The following is a 17,141-nucleotide window of genomic DNA, read 5'->3' on the forward strand; positions in this document are numbered from 1 at the left end:
CCCGGCACTCAGAAGCAGAGGTACATGACAGACTCTGCCTTGGGGGAGGGGGGATGCTTGAGGATGTAGCTCAGTTGAGCTGTCTACCATGCTCTAAACCCTGAGTTTGGACTCCAGCACCAAATAAAACTGGGTATGGTGCACGCATACCAACACTTGGGAGGTTAGAAGCAGGAGGAACAGAATTTCAGATTAGTTTATCATACTCAGGTACACACAGATGGGCAAATCCATACCACCTTTTCTAAAAGCCCACCATGGTGTCAACATACCTTCAATCCCAGTACTCAAGAGACAGAAGCAGGCAGGTCTCTGAGTTGAAGCCAGCCCAGACCAACTTAAAGTTATTTCTATATAGTTTGAATAAGGGATTTGGAAAATAGTGTGCATAGGGGAATAGAGTAATGATGATATGTGCCATATTGTAAAGACAGAACAATTAACTTCTCCAGCTTGGATTGGCTTTCTACAGCTCAGCAGCAGCTTAAAAGATGGGATACACCTAATACATACAAGCATCAGGCACAACCAGAAAAAAGGAGTTATGTTTAGGCTCATAGGTCATCACATTAATATTTGAAGGCAATATATTCCACGGGTTTGCATAGCATTATAATTTAGGTGGCTGTCAGAGACACAAACAGGTTTCTTAGTACTGAGGAAAGAAGTGCCTTGAGCATGTTAGGCAAGGGTTTTAACAGCTCTATACCTAAAGATTTTTTATTTTTAAAGATTTATTATGTACAGTGTTCTGCCTGCAAGTATGCCTGCAGGCCAGAAGAGAGCACCAGATCTTATTGCAGATGGTTGTGAGTAACCATGTGGTTGCTGTGAATTGAATTCAGGACTCTGGAAGAGCACAAAGTGCTCTTAACCCCTAGTCATCTCTCCAGCCTCTAAATATTTTTTTTATAGGACAGGTTACCCCACCTAAGATAGAGGTCAATATAGAAGTTGGAAGGAAGCAGTTGGTAACTCATTTATAGTCAAACCTAATTTAGGGTGCAAAAATATTTCATTTAAATGGTTTCTCACTGTGCTTTGAAGCTGCTCTTCACCTGTAACGTGCGGCACTCCTGAATAGTTTGGACTACCACAGGATCACTACAGTGCCCCTGTCACAAACCAAATAACCAATGAGAATGCTCACTTCTAATTTTGGCAAAGTTGAGCAAACAGGAACTGGCCTTACTTTTGATAGGCAGTGGCAACAGCATCTTGTCCAAATCAATTGTAACTGTTACTTGGAGGAATGGATTCAATCCCCAACATCACAAATAATCCCACCACCCTTTTCACAAATGAGCAATCTTTCTGCTCCTGAAACATCTTCAAGTCTTTTGAGACACCCCGGCTGCCTGGCTAGCTTATGCCCGAAATAACAACACACAAACTGTATTCATTTAATCACTGCTTGGCCCATTTCTATCAAGCCTCTTCTAGGCTAATTCTCACATATTAATTTAGCCCATTTCTAATCATCTGTGTAGCGCCCCTAGGTGCACTTACGGGGAAGATTCTAGCCTATGTCCATCCTGGGTCAGAGCTTCATCGCGTGCGTCTGCCTGGGAGCTGGGAGCATGGCGTCTCTCTGAGGCATCTGCTCCCGAGAGGAGAGCTGTGGAGTCTGAGCTCACTTCCTCTTCCTCCCAGCACTCTGTTCTGTTTACTCCTCCCACCTATCGTCTAACCAATGAGGGCCATGCAGTTTCTTTTTATTTAACCAATGACCTTCCTCCATCACTGTAGCTTTGGAGCCTGTCCTGGAACTAGCTCTTGTAGACCAGGCTGACCTAGAATTCACAGAGATCCGCCTGCCTGTGCCTCCCGAGTGCTGGGATTAAAGGCTTGTGCCACCACCGCTCGGCATGAGTCTTTTTTGAAGAGTCATGGATACGATCACGTAGTATCATGGATCCCATGCTTTAAAAAAAAAAAAATCCTTTAATCACTAGAATGCAACATTTGCATTTTTTTCACCAAGTAGTAAGTTTGAACTCTCATATTTTTGGTAATGTGTCATCTTTCATTAAAGAAATATTGCAAAAAAAAAAAGAGGAATATTGGAAAACAATCCTCAAAGGGTTAATAGCTCAGTGCTGTAACACTTGCCTACCTAGCATGTATAAAGTCCTGGGTTAGCTCTCCTACACTATAGTGGTTAAACTCAGCTAGATACCTTGATACATTTCCAGCTATGGAGAATTCTAAATGAAGGGAGGGCATCACGTTGTTCAAGCCAGCCACCAGTCTAGAACTCCTTATCTTCCTTCTAAGTGCTAGGGTTTTAGTTCTGTCCCCATTCCCCAAGTTTCTGTTTAGCCCTTGAAGTCCAGGAACTGGTTCTGTAGACCAGGGTGACTTCAAAGATTCCCCTGCCTCTGCATCCTAGAGTTAAAGTAGTGTGCCACCACACATTGGTTGCCCATTTTTTAACTTCCAAAAACCTTACTGTGAAAAATGCTAAACAAATACCCTAACTCGTCACATTACCTTAAAAAGGAACATTCACAGCCAGAATGCAGTGGCACATACTTTATTCCCTGCACTCGGGAGGTAGAGTTATGTGGATCTCTATGAACTTGAGGGCAACACTGATAAACCTTGTCTTGAAAAACTGTGGGCTAGGGGTGGAATGGGTATATGGGACGCTGACACTCCACAGGTTGAGGATATGGCTCAGGGGCTGAAGACTTACTATATTCACCATGTACAAGGCCCTTAGTCGAATACCTAACATTGCAGCAACCACTCAGTACGAAAAGTGTATGTGAAAGCAGGAGTGGTGGTAGAAAGGAAATCTTTCCCTCCTAGATAATTCAAATAGTGGATATGATCTTGAAAATTCTTAGAGGAAGGCCTGGTAGTGGCGGTTCATGCTTTTCACTGAACACTTAGGGGACAGAAGGTTATCTCTGAGTTTGAAGCCAGCCTGATCTAGAGAGTGAGTTTCAGGAGAGCCAGGGTAAAACAAAATAAAAGTTTGTAGAGAAAGCTAGGTGTAATGATACACACCTTTAACCCCAGTACTTGGGAGACAGGTGATCTCTGGGATTTGTAAGCCAGCCTGGTCTACACAGTTGAGTTTAAGGACAACCGCAGCTACATTGTGAAACCTTGTTTTGTTCTTTATTTGTTGAGGAGGGTGTCACTGGTATAGTTCAGTGGGTAAATGTGCTTGACATAAGCCTGAAAACTTTTGAGTTTGGTCTGGGGATCTGGCAGTAGGAGACAAATGACCTCAGAAAGTTTTCCTCTGATCTCCACAAAGATACATGTGTCCACAGAATCTAACCAATTAAGTGTTGATAGCATATGCTATATAGCCAGAAATTCATCTTCCCGTTTTCCCTCACCTAGACCATCTACACTGCTCAGGCTGGGTTCAAATTAAAACTTTAACTTTTGGCACTCCGAGTACCTGAGAGGTACACAATAAAATGAAATTTACTTCTGGGATATGCAAAGTGACACTAGCAGAACTTAAAACTTACTAGCAATGAGGAAAAATGATTGTAAAATAAACTCAGGGTATCCTTAAAACCTTCACTCATGTTTCTAGAATAAGATTGAAATAGCAAGAATATATGTTCAACTTTATAGCAGGTGTATTAAAATTTTTTTCTTAGACCTGAAGGGAGCAAGGATGTGAGTTGATATGCAGGTTTGGCAGGACCCCAAATTCAAGCCCAATCATAGGGTAAAACAGGGTCTCTATCCCAGACTGAACTCTGAAACTCCCCACGTTGCTAGGGATGACCTTAACTTCTGATCCCGTTTATACGTCCTGAGTTCTAGAATTAAAAGTATATGCCTTCACTCCTGGTTTATGGGGTCAGACTGGGTGAATGCTAGGTAAGGACTCTATCAATTTGAAATAACTACATCTATAGGCATTTGAAAAGTAAAAAAAAGATAGCCATATCTGGGGGGAAAATCTGACTTACTGCCACAAATCAAGCTAAATAGTTTAAAGTACTCTTCAAGTCACCAACTCCACACAGTGGGACATAAAAACTAAGCTATCACTGCTGATAGATGTGTTTCCATTTATATTTACAATGTTATTCTTTTGTTTGTTTGCCTTTAGAGAAAAGGTTCTACAATAGCCTTGAATGGACTGCGACTCTCACAAAGATCAGGCTTCCAACACAGAGGCAGCCTTGCCTGCTGCCCCAAGTGCTGGGATTAAAGGTATGTGCCACCATGTCTGGCCGGTCTACTTTTTTTAACTGCTGTTAGATTTAAGAAACAAAAAACAAAAACGGGAATTAACAAAAGTGGATCGTTAGTAACAGTTAAAATTAAATAAAAAAAAATTGGCAAGGATTTTTTGTGCATGTTACTGAGGAGACTAAAATTTTACCCAACAATATACTTGAAATATCCTTTTAATACAACAGGGCTGGAAAGTTTGAAACAATTACTAAAAAGTTTTTGTCACTGATTTAAATTGAAACTGTTCTTTGGACTTCAGATTATCAAACACATCTAAAATCCCTTCCTGATTTTAAAGAGTGACAAAACTTAATTTTTCCAATGCTATTTTCAATTCTATTAAGGCACGGACATCTCTGGATATGAACTTTAGCAATTTCTTTATCCTCAGCATTTACAACTGGAGAAAAAAGGGCTCACGTTTCATTATGTAACAAGAACAAGAAATCCACCAGGACTGAGATCTTTAGTTGTTATTAGAACACCCAATCTAGACTTAAGAATGATTCGTTAAAGCATGCACAAAAACCTAACAATGAAAAGAAAAAGTCACAACTGACAAATATTTTGGTTAACATTCCAAACATGTTCAACCAACCAACCAACCAACATGGCCTAGTTTTTTTTTTATTGGTATTCACTTCAGTAACTTGAATCCACAGATATAAGCAGTATATAACCAGAGAGTTACAAGTAAACACAGATTATACATGCAAAGTTCTGCTCACAAAGGTCACATGTGCAGGTACATGAATTAGAAGCGTGCGTCTAGAATTATGGCCAAACTCTTTTTAAAATGCAGAAATGTAAAATCACATTCTGAAAATATAGAGATGGTTTACACACTTCAAAAATCAAATGTTGCTTATACCAGAGATGTATGACAGCTACAGGATTCAAGTGACAAGCAATAGGTTCTCAGGAAATTAATACTGGTCAAAGAGAACGGGAATATTTTTACATTTCACTGAAATAACATTCAACTACTAGAATACGAAACCTAGCAGGAACTCAGGGAAAAAAAATTACAAATCTAAAGCCAATTACTTAATTTCTTATCATCTAAACAGCATGACATTAAAAGAAAACTGCACCTGCATTCGAATTGCCAATTTCACATGAAAATCTCTAAAAAGGAAATGCAACCAAAACAGCTTCCAAAGTCAAATGAAGTCTGCAAGGCTCAGATTAAACTGTGGAATGTTTCAGATGAAAAGTAATAAAAAATACAATTGGTTTTGTTCTTTATTGAATGGAATCAAAAGTTGACATTTCTTTGAAGCCTCGAACTACTAAATTTCATTTTTCTTGAATGGTTCTATGTTATCTCTTATTGGTGCAAGTTGTTTTCCATAAGTTTACAACAGTCAATCTCTATGAAGTACTTTTGTCTGTTGCCATTCTGATGAAACAAATACTTTTCCATTAACTTAACCGTATGTGTACTTTCTGCTATAACACTTAAACACATGAACAGACATCTATTATTTTTCCACTAAACCAAAAGAGTACAATAGTTTTCTAACTATCAGTATTGTGTTTAAAAAAGGTTAACATTAAAATCAAAGAACCATTGTTTTCTTGTGAAATAATTAAGCTTCTTGTACATCTTAAGTTTCCTTCTTCTGTCTCCGTTCTTCTGCCAATTTATTCAGAAATTTCTGAAGGGAAAAAAAGAATTACAGGGACTAAGTAACTGTTGAGACACCTAATATATATATATATATATATATATATATATATATATATATATATATGTATGTTATAAAATATTCACTCCAAGTTTAGGGACTTACACTAATGTCTTAATATTTTATGAATGAGTTAATCTTATCATAGAAAACTAAACTTGCTCAGGACACAACAATAAAGCATGAAAAAAATGGCAAATGGGGAAAATGGATATTTTAATGTGCAATTAACCCTAACGTTTAGAAATAAGAACTCGATTATATAGGAAGAAATAGCTAGATTAGATCTTTGTTTTAACAATTTCACTGACCTAAAAGAGCCACAGTTATACTTTGAAAGACCATGGCTATGACCGGCTGTGCTCTAATAAAACATTATTTATAAACAGCAGGTGGCTAGGCTACAAAGTATAGCTTGGAGACCCCTTCTACCTATGATCTCCAACATATAATTTCTAGATATAGATCTATTAAGATTCTAAGGGAATTTGAAAGATATTTAAAAAGCATTTCTGTTTCTTTACTTCTGATTAAAATATATCAGTACTGGTTACTGCAGACTGATGAGAGGGTTAAAAGCCATTATATCCTTAAAAAGAAAATGAAAACAAACAAACAAAAAGAAAAAAAAAACACAAAACACCTAGTTAAGAAAAGTGTCAAAACAGTTAAGAAAACTGCCAATTTATCATTTGAGCAACATAAACTCCCCAATACCCTTTAAATGCAGCTCATTCATCTTTGCTCTAAGTATTTAGTCATAAAGCATACCCTTCAGGTAATAAGCATGGCTTTGACACCACATGGCCTAAAATCCAAACAGTGCATTTGTAGTATGAATGAAGCTATACTCATCCTCCTCCCAAAATAAACTGCTGTTAGCACTGAAAATAACCACCATTCTTTTCTTATACCCTTAATGGTAAGAGACATACAGACTGCAATTTGAAAACAACATCAATGATATAAACAAGAACAAAAATTATTTTTTTTATTCACCAGTCAACAATGTGCTGAGATAACTGAATGCTATACAGGTTGAGTTTCTCTTGTTTAAATAATTTGGGATTTGTTTGTATTAGAGAGTTTAGATTTGAATGAGGTCCCGTGAACCATAGTCAAAAGATAACAATTCTACCTTTTTTTCCCACTGAAACAAAGCTAGGACCTTACACTGCTACCAAGAGCGCTGCCACTGAGCTGCACCTCTATCCCCTAGAGGTAATTTCATTTTTTCTTCCTTGAATGTGTAAATGGGTAAAAACACATGTTGAAGCCCAAGATTGATATCGGGAATCCTCCTTGATTGCCCTTCAATCTTATTCATTGAAGCAGGGTCTCTCAATCAAACCCAGATCCTGCTGATAAAGCTGGTTTTACCAGCCAGCCTGCTCTTAGACAGCTAGAATTACAGTCTTACCCCTCCCCAGCCTGGCATTTTCTGGGGAGCTATCCTCTTGCTTTCACAGCAAGCAATTTTACCACTGAGCTATCTCCCAAGTCCCCACACAATATTTTTAGGAGTACCAGCATTCTGACTACAATTTTTACTGCTAACGGACCAGATGTTGCGAGTCTCAGACTGTCAGATTAGGAATATTCAACAAGTAGCCACTATTCATTATAAATGAAGGAATGTGAAAAAACAAATCTCTTACAACTGAATTGAGTAATACTCTCAAGTTTCCTTGTACTACTTAATATTGAGACCTTAAATAGGGTCCTAACTAAAAAGCACAGTACGAATTTGTTCTTGCTTCCCCCTTTGAGGTTTACCCATTTATTGCTATAATGTAGAAATAAAAAAAATCTGTTGGTTATAAAAGCGAGAACATCATTCATAATATTAGAATAACAATTTTTAAAGGTGGCTCACACTTATCCAGTACTTAGGAGGCTGACAAAGAAGGATCCCAATACGAACTAGGGAGACTCAGTCTCTAAAATAAATCAGGGACTCGGCACTCAACAAACTCAAAAACTTTTGACTGTTCTACTTTATGTTTGGACCTCTAGTTTCTTTGAAATTTGAGAAATTAGTTTGAAAATACTTGGATAAGTTATAATGTAAAAAAATAGGGTTAGAAATTATTACTTTTCTTTCTTCCCAATTCAATACACAGCTAAGAATAGCACTGATCCTCCCGATTCTATCTCCCAAGTTTAAGAATTATGGGTCTACACTACTGAATCTGATTTTGAGTGAAAAGAGGTTCAAAAGTTAGTAGAACCCATTAAATCCCTTAAAGCCCAGCCAATTAAGGAAAAACATCTTTGAGATAAAGCATTATGATGGGTCCAAGGACATACACACATTTTACTTATGTATCTCATTTATTTCCATAAATCATTTGCTTTCATAAGTCTCCTCTTATATTCAGCCTTACCTTTAATTTCTGATAATGAGGAAGGCTGCTGCAATGAGTATTCTTTGCAACTTCTTCATTTGTATAAAAGAGTGAACACAGCTTACAGTAAAACCCTGTTTTAGGTATCACATAGTCTATACCTAGAAACACAAACATACATTCTTACAAATTAAGTAAAATTAAATTTTACTTAGTACTCTCAAATCTTTCTTCCTGTCAATAAAATTTGAATCAGACAACATATTTGTGAAAAGTCCAGTACAACCTAAGCTAAAAACACAAATAACAACACAATATTCTTTCTTTTTACTTAACAGATGTTCAAAGTCCTACCTATCTGTACTCTTAAAATGGAAGACAAAAATATTAACAAACACAAAACAAAAAGCAATGTGTAATTTTAGAAATCATCATGAGAAGAGAGAACATAGGGGGATGATAACGTAATACAAAATTAGGAGACACATGGAAGAGGAAACTAGAACAATGTTGATGTAAATTTACAAATTAATATCAGGAAGGGAAGAAAACTTTATATACTAGCAAAGCTTACATAAGAGCAACTTTAAATCTTATTTTAATACATTTGCTAGGAGAAAAAAAGAAGAAAAAGAAAGTCTTTAAAGCTTACCAACAGGAACATTAGGCTGATACGGTCCAATTCTATACTCATCTGGAATTGCATAGTCCTCCTTGTTCTCGTCATTCTGGCCATCTGCATTTTCACTTGCGTCTTTGTTTGGATCATCAGCATTCTCAGCAGATTCAGCACCTGGTTCTGTATTTTCCTCATTTTTAATCCCATTCTCCAATGCAGCTTCATTTTCTTGATCAAGATCCTCCATCTTGTCCACCTAAGTTTAACCAAACCATCATCATTTTTGTCACCAGGTTTAAATGTCATGCCTGATTCATGAAATTTTTGAAGTTTTGAATCTTTCCTCATCATCAACCTCATCTAGTATGACAAATACTTCCATATTCCCTGGGAAATGACACTGTTAAGAAAGAACAAATTCACTGCACAAAAATAATCCTGCATTAATTATCCCTTCTCACGGATGGTATACTTTCTTAGCCAGTATAAGTCAATCCTCAGCACTATCCTTAAAATCAAAGTATTATTTAAGAAAGGAAACAAATTTTCTGCTAGACTCACTAGTGACTTCAAAAAGACTCTCAGCTTTTTTTTCTTCTTCCTTTTTTTTTTTTTTTAAAGAAAACAGGTTTACTGAGTATACTCTAAGGAGTAGGATGGTCACTAGCAAGACTAGATTGTGGCCGATTTAGCTTGTCATAAAGTTAAATAATGGGGTTTAGTGTTGTTGCTTAGTGATGAAGTGTTTTCTTTTAATGTGTTGCCATTAGTTTGACCCCTAACATAAAAAACAACAAACATGTAGAAAAACAAATCTGTCAAGCTTCAGTAACATGAATCCCACTAAAATCCACACTTCATCAAATGGAAAGCCTGCCTCATCTGAGAAAATATCAGAAGACTTTATATTCAGGCTGGAGAGATGGTGCAATGGTTAAGAGCTGTGATTTTAATTCCAGAGGATCTGATGCCCTCAAATAGACATATATAGTCAAAACACCAGTGACCATAAAATAATAAAGAAATCATTAGAAAACAAAAAAGATTTACAAAAATGCTATAAAAAAAGATTATCTATATTTCACTGAGGGTCTGACTCAGTGGTGGAGAGAGCCTGCCTAAGACTTATCAGGCCCAAGGTTCTATACTCAGGACCATTAAAATAAATAAAAGGAAAGAAATTTCATATTTTATACTTTCTCAAATATGCTAAGAAATTTTTGAAGAGAAAAAAGAAGTTTTTTTTTGAGTCAGGAACTCTTTATGTAGCCCTGGTCTGTCTGTCTTGGAATACCCAGAGCTATATGCCTGCCTCTCCCTCTCTCCTAGAGTTATGCGTGTACCATCAAATCTGACACTCAAAAACAACTTTTAAATAGTTAAAGTAATTGAGTTACTCAATATCAAACTTATAATCTTATCTTTGTAGTTATTTGCACAGCTGAATCTCAAACTCTCCTCTACCTCCATTAAGTTCTGAGATTACAAAGATATGCCACTTGCTACCATCTTCTTGAAAACAGACATACCAGCATTTAATAATTACCACTGCAAGACAAAGGCTTGTCTACTTTAAAGTCCTTCTTGTACTTTTGTTTCAAGTCTTCTTTAAAAGTTGACTATTTTTGCAGCTAGAAGGAAATGTTTCTACTGTAGAGTTTCCTCTTTGTCTTTGAACTGTATCTGATTTATCTGACCCTGCTTCAGGTTAAAATTGATTTGACCCAGTATTCTAATTAAAACATAAATATAAAGCTTACTTTTTTAAGTTTTTTCTTGGATGCTGCTGAAGCACTTGCATCTTTTTTCACAGCTTTATCTGAAGGTTCCTTTTTTCCATCAGATGACACATCCCCTAAATTAGCAAGATCAGTCTCATCGCCCACTGAACTACCACTTTCTAGGAGAGCTGCAGCTTCTTCCTCATCCACAAGCAGCTCATCTTCAGACTCAAGAAGCATACTGGGTTCCTGTTCTGCCTGGTCATCCTTGGTGTCTTTCTCACCGTCCTCACCCGACTTCTCTTCTTGTTCTTTACCCTCAGCTGGACTCTCTGTCTTCTGTGAACCATCAGTCTTGGACTTCTTATCACTTGGCGATTCTTTTCCATCTGGAGAATAAGATCTTTTCCTGAAATAAGATAAATGTACATTTTGTTTGCCGAGTTGGAAAATAAAAGTTTAATGTCGGTATTCATGGTTAATATCGATTGTCAATTTTGTAAGATCTAAGATTCAGGGCATCCTGAATGTGGATGGTACCATTCATCCCATGGACTGTCTAAGGTCCCCAATTAAATAAAAAGGAGAAAGTAAATTGAATGGAAGCATTTATCTTTCAATGTAACCAAACTCTCACTGCTATTATTTCCTGAGTGCTTAAACTTGTAAGCCTAATCAAACTGTTCTTTTCTGAAGTTGCTTTGGGCCAGATATTTTTGTCACAGCAAAGACCAGCAATTATTATGCAGTAAACAGACAGACATATGAAAAATGAAATTACCGGGACTTGTCTTTTTTCAGCAAGTCAATGCCTCTGTTAGGAATCTGAAAGATAAAAGTTTTGAGAAATTAAATACACTAAAAATTTACCCATCTGTAGAATTTATCAATTAAGTAACATTCTTCAACCCTCCTTTATATAATCAATTTAATTCATTCAATCTGTACAACCACACCTAAGAAAATCTACTTGGATTTTAAAAGTTCATTTCAACCCCCAAATCAACAAAGAAGTGGGCAATAAATCATTTTGGAAGCATAACTCTAATAAAGTTTAAACAGGTTAGAGCAATGGATGATGCTTTCACAAAACACAATCTTTCTACTGCAAAAGAGGAGCCTTTTATTTTTAAAGGGGAGAAAAAAAACGGGGAGGGGAGGGCAGGTGGTTGATGGCATACGCCTTTAATCTCAGCACTCAAGGCAGCAGTAGGCAGTACTCTGGGGCTCGAGGCCAATCTAGTCTACAGAGTTCCAGGACAGCTAAGATTACAGAGAAACCCTGTACGTACGCATGTACAAACACACACACACACACAAACCACCACCACCAAAAACCAACCATATCAATAAGCTATCTTTTTTTTTGGGGGGGGGGGGGGCTTCTCACTATGTAGACCAGGCTGGCTTTGAACTCAGAGATCTGTCTGTCTCTGCTTTTGAGTGCTAGGATTAATAAATGGTGTGCCACCACACCTAGCCCACCAGCCTGTTCTTTTTTTTATTTTATATGGGTTTGTTTTCTGTAAGGGTTTTGTCTGCATGTACTTGAGTATTTTCTATGCATGCCGATGCTCAGCGATTAGAGGAGAGGACAGAATCTCGAACAGGAGTGATTCTGAGCCATCATATGGGTGATGGGAACTGAACCTGGATTCTCTCTGTAAGAGTATCAACTACTCTTAAATCACTAAGCCATCTCTCCAACCGTTAAGATTTTTTTTTTTTTTTTTGTGTCTACCTGTCTGAATGTTGACACTTAAGTCCAGGAACCCTCAAAGGCCAGAAAAGGAAGTTACAGGCAATTATAGAGCACCTGACTTGGGTGATGGGAACTCTAATCCTTTTGAAGAGTACCAAGTGCTTTTAACTGCTGAGCCCAAAACCTAGCCCTAAATCTTGTACTTCGTATACAATATGATTAAACTAGATCAATGAAATGGCGGAGTAGGTAAAGGTGCCTGCTCCAAGTCTGATAATCAAATGTGCATGCACAGTGGCACTTGTACTCCCACAAAATAAATGCAAAAGAAGGCTAAATACCATGAAGGACGGCACTGCACCAGAGGACTGCAACCTGATTTACAGTGAGTCCTAGCTAGAGTTTCTAACAAAACCCTGTCTATCCCTCCCTTCTCCTCCCAAAAAGGGTGGACAGAAAACACCTTTGTGTCTTTTTCCAGACATACGGACTTATCTTAGCTGTTGGTCAAAGCAGTAAGGTAAGTTGAACCCAGTAGCTTGGGAGCAGATGAGATTACATAGTTAGACCTTGTCATCTAAGATGTTAAGACTATTAAGAACTACATACCCTCAGCACCAGTTTTTTATATTTCTCAGACAAGTCAACTTTAACACATCTTCCCTGAAACCAAAGTGCCTTCTTCAGACAATGGTCAACCATTGCCATTGCATCTTCTCTGGTCTCCATCTCAATAAAAGCCTGGAGGGAGGGAGAGAGGAGAGAAACCCACGATGACATTATTTCTCACAGAAACTATATAAAACTATTCTGTATGAAATCTTCAGCAGAGCAATTGTATACATTGCATCAAAAAATTCCCAATACTCTCCTGATTCTGTGTATTACTGGTGATTGAAGCCCAAGGTTGTACTTCTGAGTTTCATTCTGTTCTCTAAATTCTTTACATAAAAATATTTAAATATGAGTAAAGTGAATTCAGATGCTAAATTTGGATTCTGAAAAGCTGGCTGTCACAGTGGCTCACGCCAAGAGAGAGTGAGTGATTTTATCAAGATGGGAGGGCAGCCTGGGCTACATATTAAAGTTGAGGCTAGCAAGAGCTATCTAACAAAGCCCTGCATAAAAAACAAAACAAAACAAATCTCACAACCACTAACCAAATCTTCAAAGACGAGTGTCTATATATATGTGTAAGAACTTTAGGAAGAAAAGTCTAAAAGTAAACTAGGCTTTTATCATGACAAGAGAAAACAGTTTACTTTCCTCTTTGTATTTTCAAAATTTAGATGCTTGACCATAAGCATCTAACTAAAATAATAATGATAATTTAGATATATTCAACCCACAAGATACTGCATTTCTGCTACTGACATCTCTCCCAGTGAAATTATCTTAAAGTGCGTTAAGAACTTACTCTTAAAAACCTCCCCATGTGTATTACCTGACTTTTCATCCTCATCAATATGTAATTCTTTATTTTCCCATAAGGCTCAGCAAGCTTGAGGACAGCACTGTCAGAATAGCCAGAATGCGGTAAATTGCTGAGATGTATCACACGTCCAAGTTCTTGCTTTTGATCAAACTTCTGATCTGGTTTTCCTTCAGGTTTCTTTAAAAGAAAACAGAAAAAAATTCTAAATAATTGAAAGGCAAGTCAAAAGTTGGCAGGTATGCTACAATTATTAACAGTCTTAGCTTTTAAACCAAGTGAACAATTACAAAAATGATGTATTAAGCTTATTACATACAACCTAAAGACAAGGACAAATGAAAAGCTACTACTAACCTTTATTCTCTTATACTTCTGGGATAAATGAACTCTGACTGGTTTGCCAAATACTAATGCCGGTGTAGTTGTATAATAATCCACAGCAGCCTGAGCATCTTCTGTGGTTGCCATTTCAATAAATGCCTAAAATCACACAGAAAGAAATTTCTAAAAATATTACCCCCAATATTTATAGATTTTACACCACTGTATTTAATCATTTAATAGGAAGCACCTTCAATAATCAAAATGAAAAAGACCAGTGTAGTCAAGCTGATATTAAACTAGGGCTCACAAATGATATACTTACTAAAAAATAATCTATTTAATATTAGGATATATATCTTCCTCTGATATTTCAATTTACATAAAAATTTCCATTAATCTAAAATCATTCAATTTCTTTAATATATGAGTGCTATGAATAACTAATATTCCTACTCATACCTCATTAATTTTATTCAAAATCAGATGATTTGAAATGACTCCAAATGGTTCTACCAGTTGTAATAGTTGGTATCTCAAGTTTTTTCCTCGCTGAAAATCCATAATGTGAACAACTCTGCTGGTTTCCTACCCATTAGAGAGAAAAGAAAAAAATGTCAATAAAAGTCCTTTAAAAGCATTTTAAGTATATTTTGTCATATTTCAGTTGACAGTAGTATATACTCAGCATCTGCACACACATAACTTTTATATAAAATTTTATTGTAGCTGGGCAGTGGAGGCACATGCCTTTAATTCCAGCACCTGTAAGGCAGATCTCTGTGAGTTTGAGGCCAGCCTGGTCTAAAAGAGATAGTTCCAAGACAGACTCCAATGCTACAGAGAAAGCCTGCCTCGCAAAACAAAAACAAACAAAACAAAACTTATTTTATTATATGTGTGGGTATCCTCATTTGAGTGCTTGTGGAGGCCAGAAGACGGTTAGATTCCCTGGAGTTGGAATAGAAACCATTCAACTACCCAACACAGGATCTAGAAACCAAATTTGAGTCACCTCTAAGAACAGTATATGTGCTATTCACTGCTGAGGATCTCTGGCCCCACACTAACGTATTTTTAAGGAAATCCCCCAATGGTCTTTCAACTGTTTTGATTTTCATTTGTGTGTGTGTGTGTGTGTGTGTGTGTGTGTGTGAGAGAGAGAGAGAGAGAGAGAGAGAGAGAGAGAGAGAGAGAGAGAAAGAGAACATGAACACAAATCTGGGTGGGTAGAAAGGGGAAAATGCAACCAAAATATATTGTTTTTGTTTGCTTGTTTAGAGAGGGTTTCTTTGTGTAACAGTGCTGGCTGTACTCAAACTTGCTCTGCAGACCAGGCTGGCCTTGAACTCACTCAAGGTTCTGTTACCAGTGCCAGGATCAAGGGCATGCACCACCAAAAGTCTGGCTATGATCAAAATATAATGTACTACACAAAGTAAAGAAAGAAGCTGGAGGGGCTGGAGAGATGGCTCAGTGGTTAAGAGCACTGCCTGCTCTTCCAAAGGTCCTGAGTTCAATTCCCAGCAACCACATGGTGGCTCACAACCATCTGTAATGAGGTCTGGTGTCCTCTTCTGGCCTGCAGACATACACACAGACAGAATATTGTATACATAATAAATAAATAAAATTAAAAAAAAAGAAAGAAAGAAGCTGGATCTGAGGATATAGTTACTTGGAAGGCTGAGGCCCCCCCCCCCCCCCAGCAACAAAACTTAAGGGCAGCCTGAGTAATTCTCAAAACACAAATAAAAGGGGGGGGGAAGAGGAAGGCTGTACTGCAGTGGTTAAATCCTTGCCAACATAGCCAAGGTCTTAGGTTTGATTTCCAATACCCCCCCCCAAAAGTTGGCAAAACCAATTATGCATTAAAATGTTTATTCTAGCCGGGCAGTGGTGGCGCACGCCTTTAATCCCAGCACTTGGGAGGCAGAGGCAGGCGGATCTCTGTGAGTTCGAGACCAACCTGGTCTACAAGAGCTAGTTCCAGGACAGGCTCCAAAGCCACAGAGAAACCCTGTCTCGAAAAACCAAAAAAAAAAAAAAAAAAAAAAAAAAAGAAAAGAAAATGTTTATTCTATGACCAACCAGAAAAGATTACTTAATAACTTTTAGCATCTAGAAAATGTAAAGTACACAGCATATTAAATGTTACCAGAATAAATTCACTCATTCTGTTTTTTTAAAATATTTATTATGTATACAATATTCTGTGTGTGTATCTGCAGGCCAGAAGAGGGCACCAGACTTCATTACAGATGGTTGTGAGCCACCATGTTGTTGCCTGGAAGTGAACTCAGGACCTTTGGAAGAGCAGGCAATGTTCTTAACCACTGAGCCATCTCTCCAGCCCTCATTCTGTTTTTTAAAACAGTATCTCATTATGTAGCTAAAACTCTACATCAGCCTGCCCCTGCTTCCTTTGATGGAATTAAAGACATTAGTCACCATGCCTCGACTAGAATAAACCTTCAAAAAATAAAAATAAAATAAAATAAAATGGTGGTTTGTAGGGATAAGTCCAGCCCCTTAGGGGGTCTGTAAGTCTATTTCCCCATTAAAGCTGTATATATTTTTACAATCTGTCTGCATTCATTATGCCGTTACATTTTTTTACGGTCAAGTTTCAAACACAGCCTCTCTACATATTCTTGTTACATTTTAATAAATTAAACGTATATGTGTGGGCATTTTCATGCTATGGTATTAGTGTGGAGGTCAGAAAACAACTTTTATCCCCCCTTCTACCATGTGGGTCCTGATAGTCAAATTCAGTGTTGCTGCTGTTGAGCCATCTTTCCAACCCAGATTCTTTCAGTGAAAACTATGAACACAACCGGATACCAAAGTTACTAAGGTAAATCTTTTGACTGTTACCAGTCACGTAAAACCATAACTGTGTAAAGAAATCTCTTTTCTTTTCTTCTTTCTTTCTTTCTTCCTTCCTTCCTTTCTTTCTTTCTTTCTATTATTTTTTTAAAGATTGGGTCTCACTATGCTGCTCCTGTCTGGCCTCAAACTCAAAGAGATCTAGATCTCTCTGCCTGTCTCTTTAATGTAGGAATTAAGCAAATGTCATTACA

At 37.3% G+C, this 17,141-nt stretch overlaps 1 protein-coding gene across 4 annotated transcripts in view; it reads right to left on the minus strand.

The window, feature by feature from the left end:
* Window positions 1-4,832: 4,832 nt before the first annotated feature.
* LOC121453276 (matrin-3) overlaps window positions 4,833-17,141 on the minus strand; it is a 38,422-nt gene continuing 26,113 nt past the window's right edge. For 3 of the 4 annotated variants that reach the window (XM_041659887.1, XM_041659888.1, XM_041659889.1), the window contains 9 exons: window positions 14,518-14,643; window positions 14,089-14,214; window positions 13,744-13,911; window positions 12,909-13,040; window positions 11,379-11,422; window positions 10,637-11,006; window positions 8,910-9,132; window positions 8,297-8,418; window positions 4,833-5,879 (listed from right to left, as the gene is read on the minus strand). In XM_041659887.1, the coding sequence (XP_041515821.1) occupies window positions 5,829-5,879; window positions 8,297-8,418; window positions 8,910-9,132; window positions 10,637-11,006; window positions 11,379-11,422; window positions 12,909-13,040; window positions 13,744-13,911; window positions 14,089-14,214; window positions 14,518-14,643 (1,362 nt within the window). In that variant the 3' untranslated portion in view covers window positions 4,833-5,828. The remainder of the gene's footprint in view (window positions 5,880-8,296; window positions 8,419-8,909; window positions 9,133-10,636; window positions 11,007-11,378; window positions 11,423-12,908; window positions 13,041-13,743; window positions 13,912-14,088; window positions 14,215-14,517; window positions 14,644-17,141) is intronic. The other variant, XM_041659890.1, reaches the window with a different exon arrangement.

The sequence above is a fragment of the Microtus oregoni genome, unplaced genomic scaffold (genome assembly GCF_018167655.1).
Source record: "Microtus oregoni isolate MIOR12 unplaced genomic scaffold, Mior012 000011F_ref0000422, whole genome shotgun sequence".
Lineage (NCBI taxonomy): Eukaryota > Metazoa > Chordata > Mammalia > Rodentia > Cricetidae > Microtus > Microtus oregoni.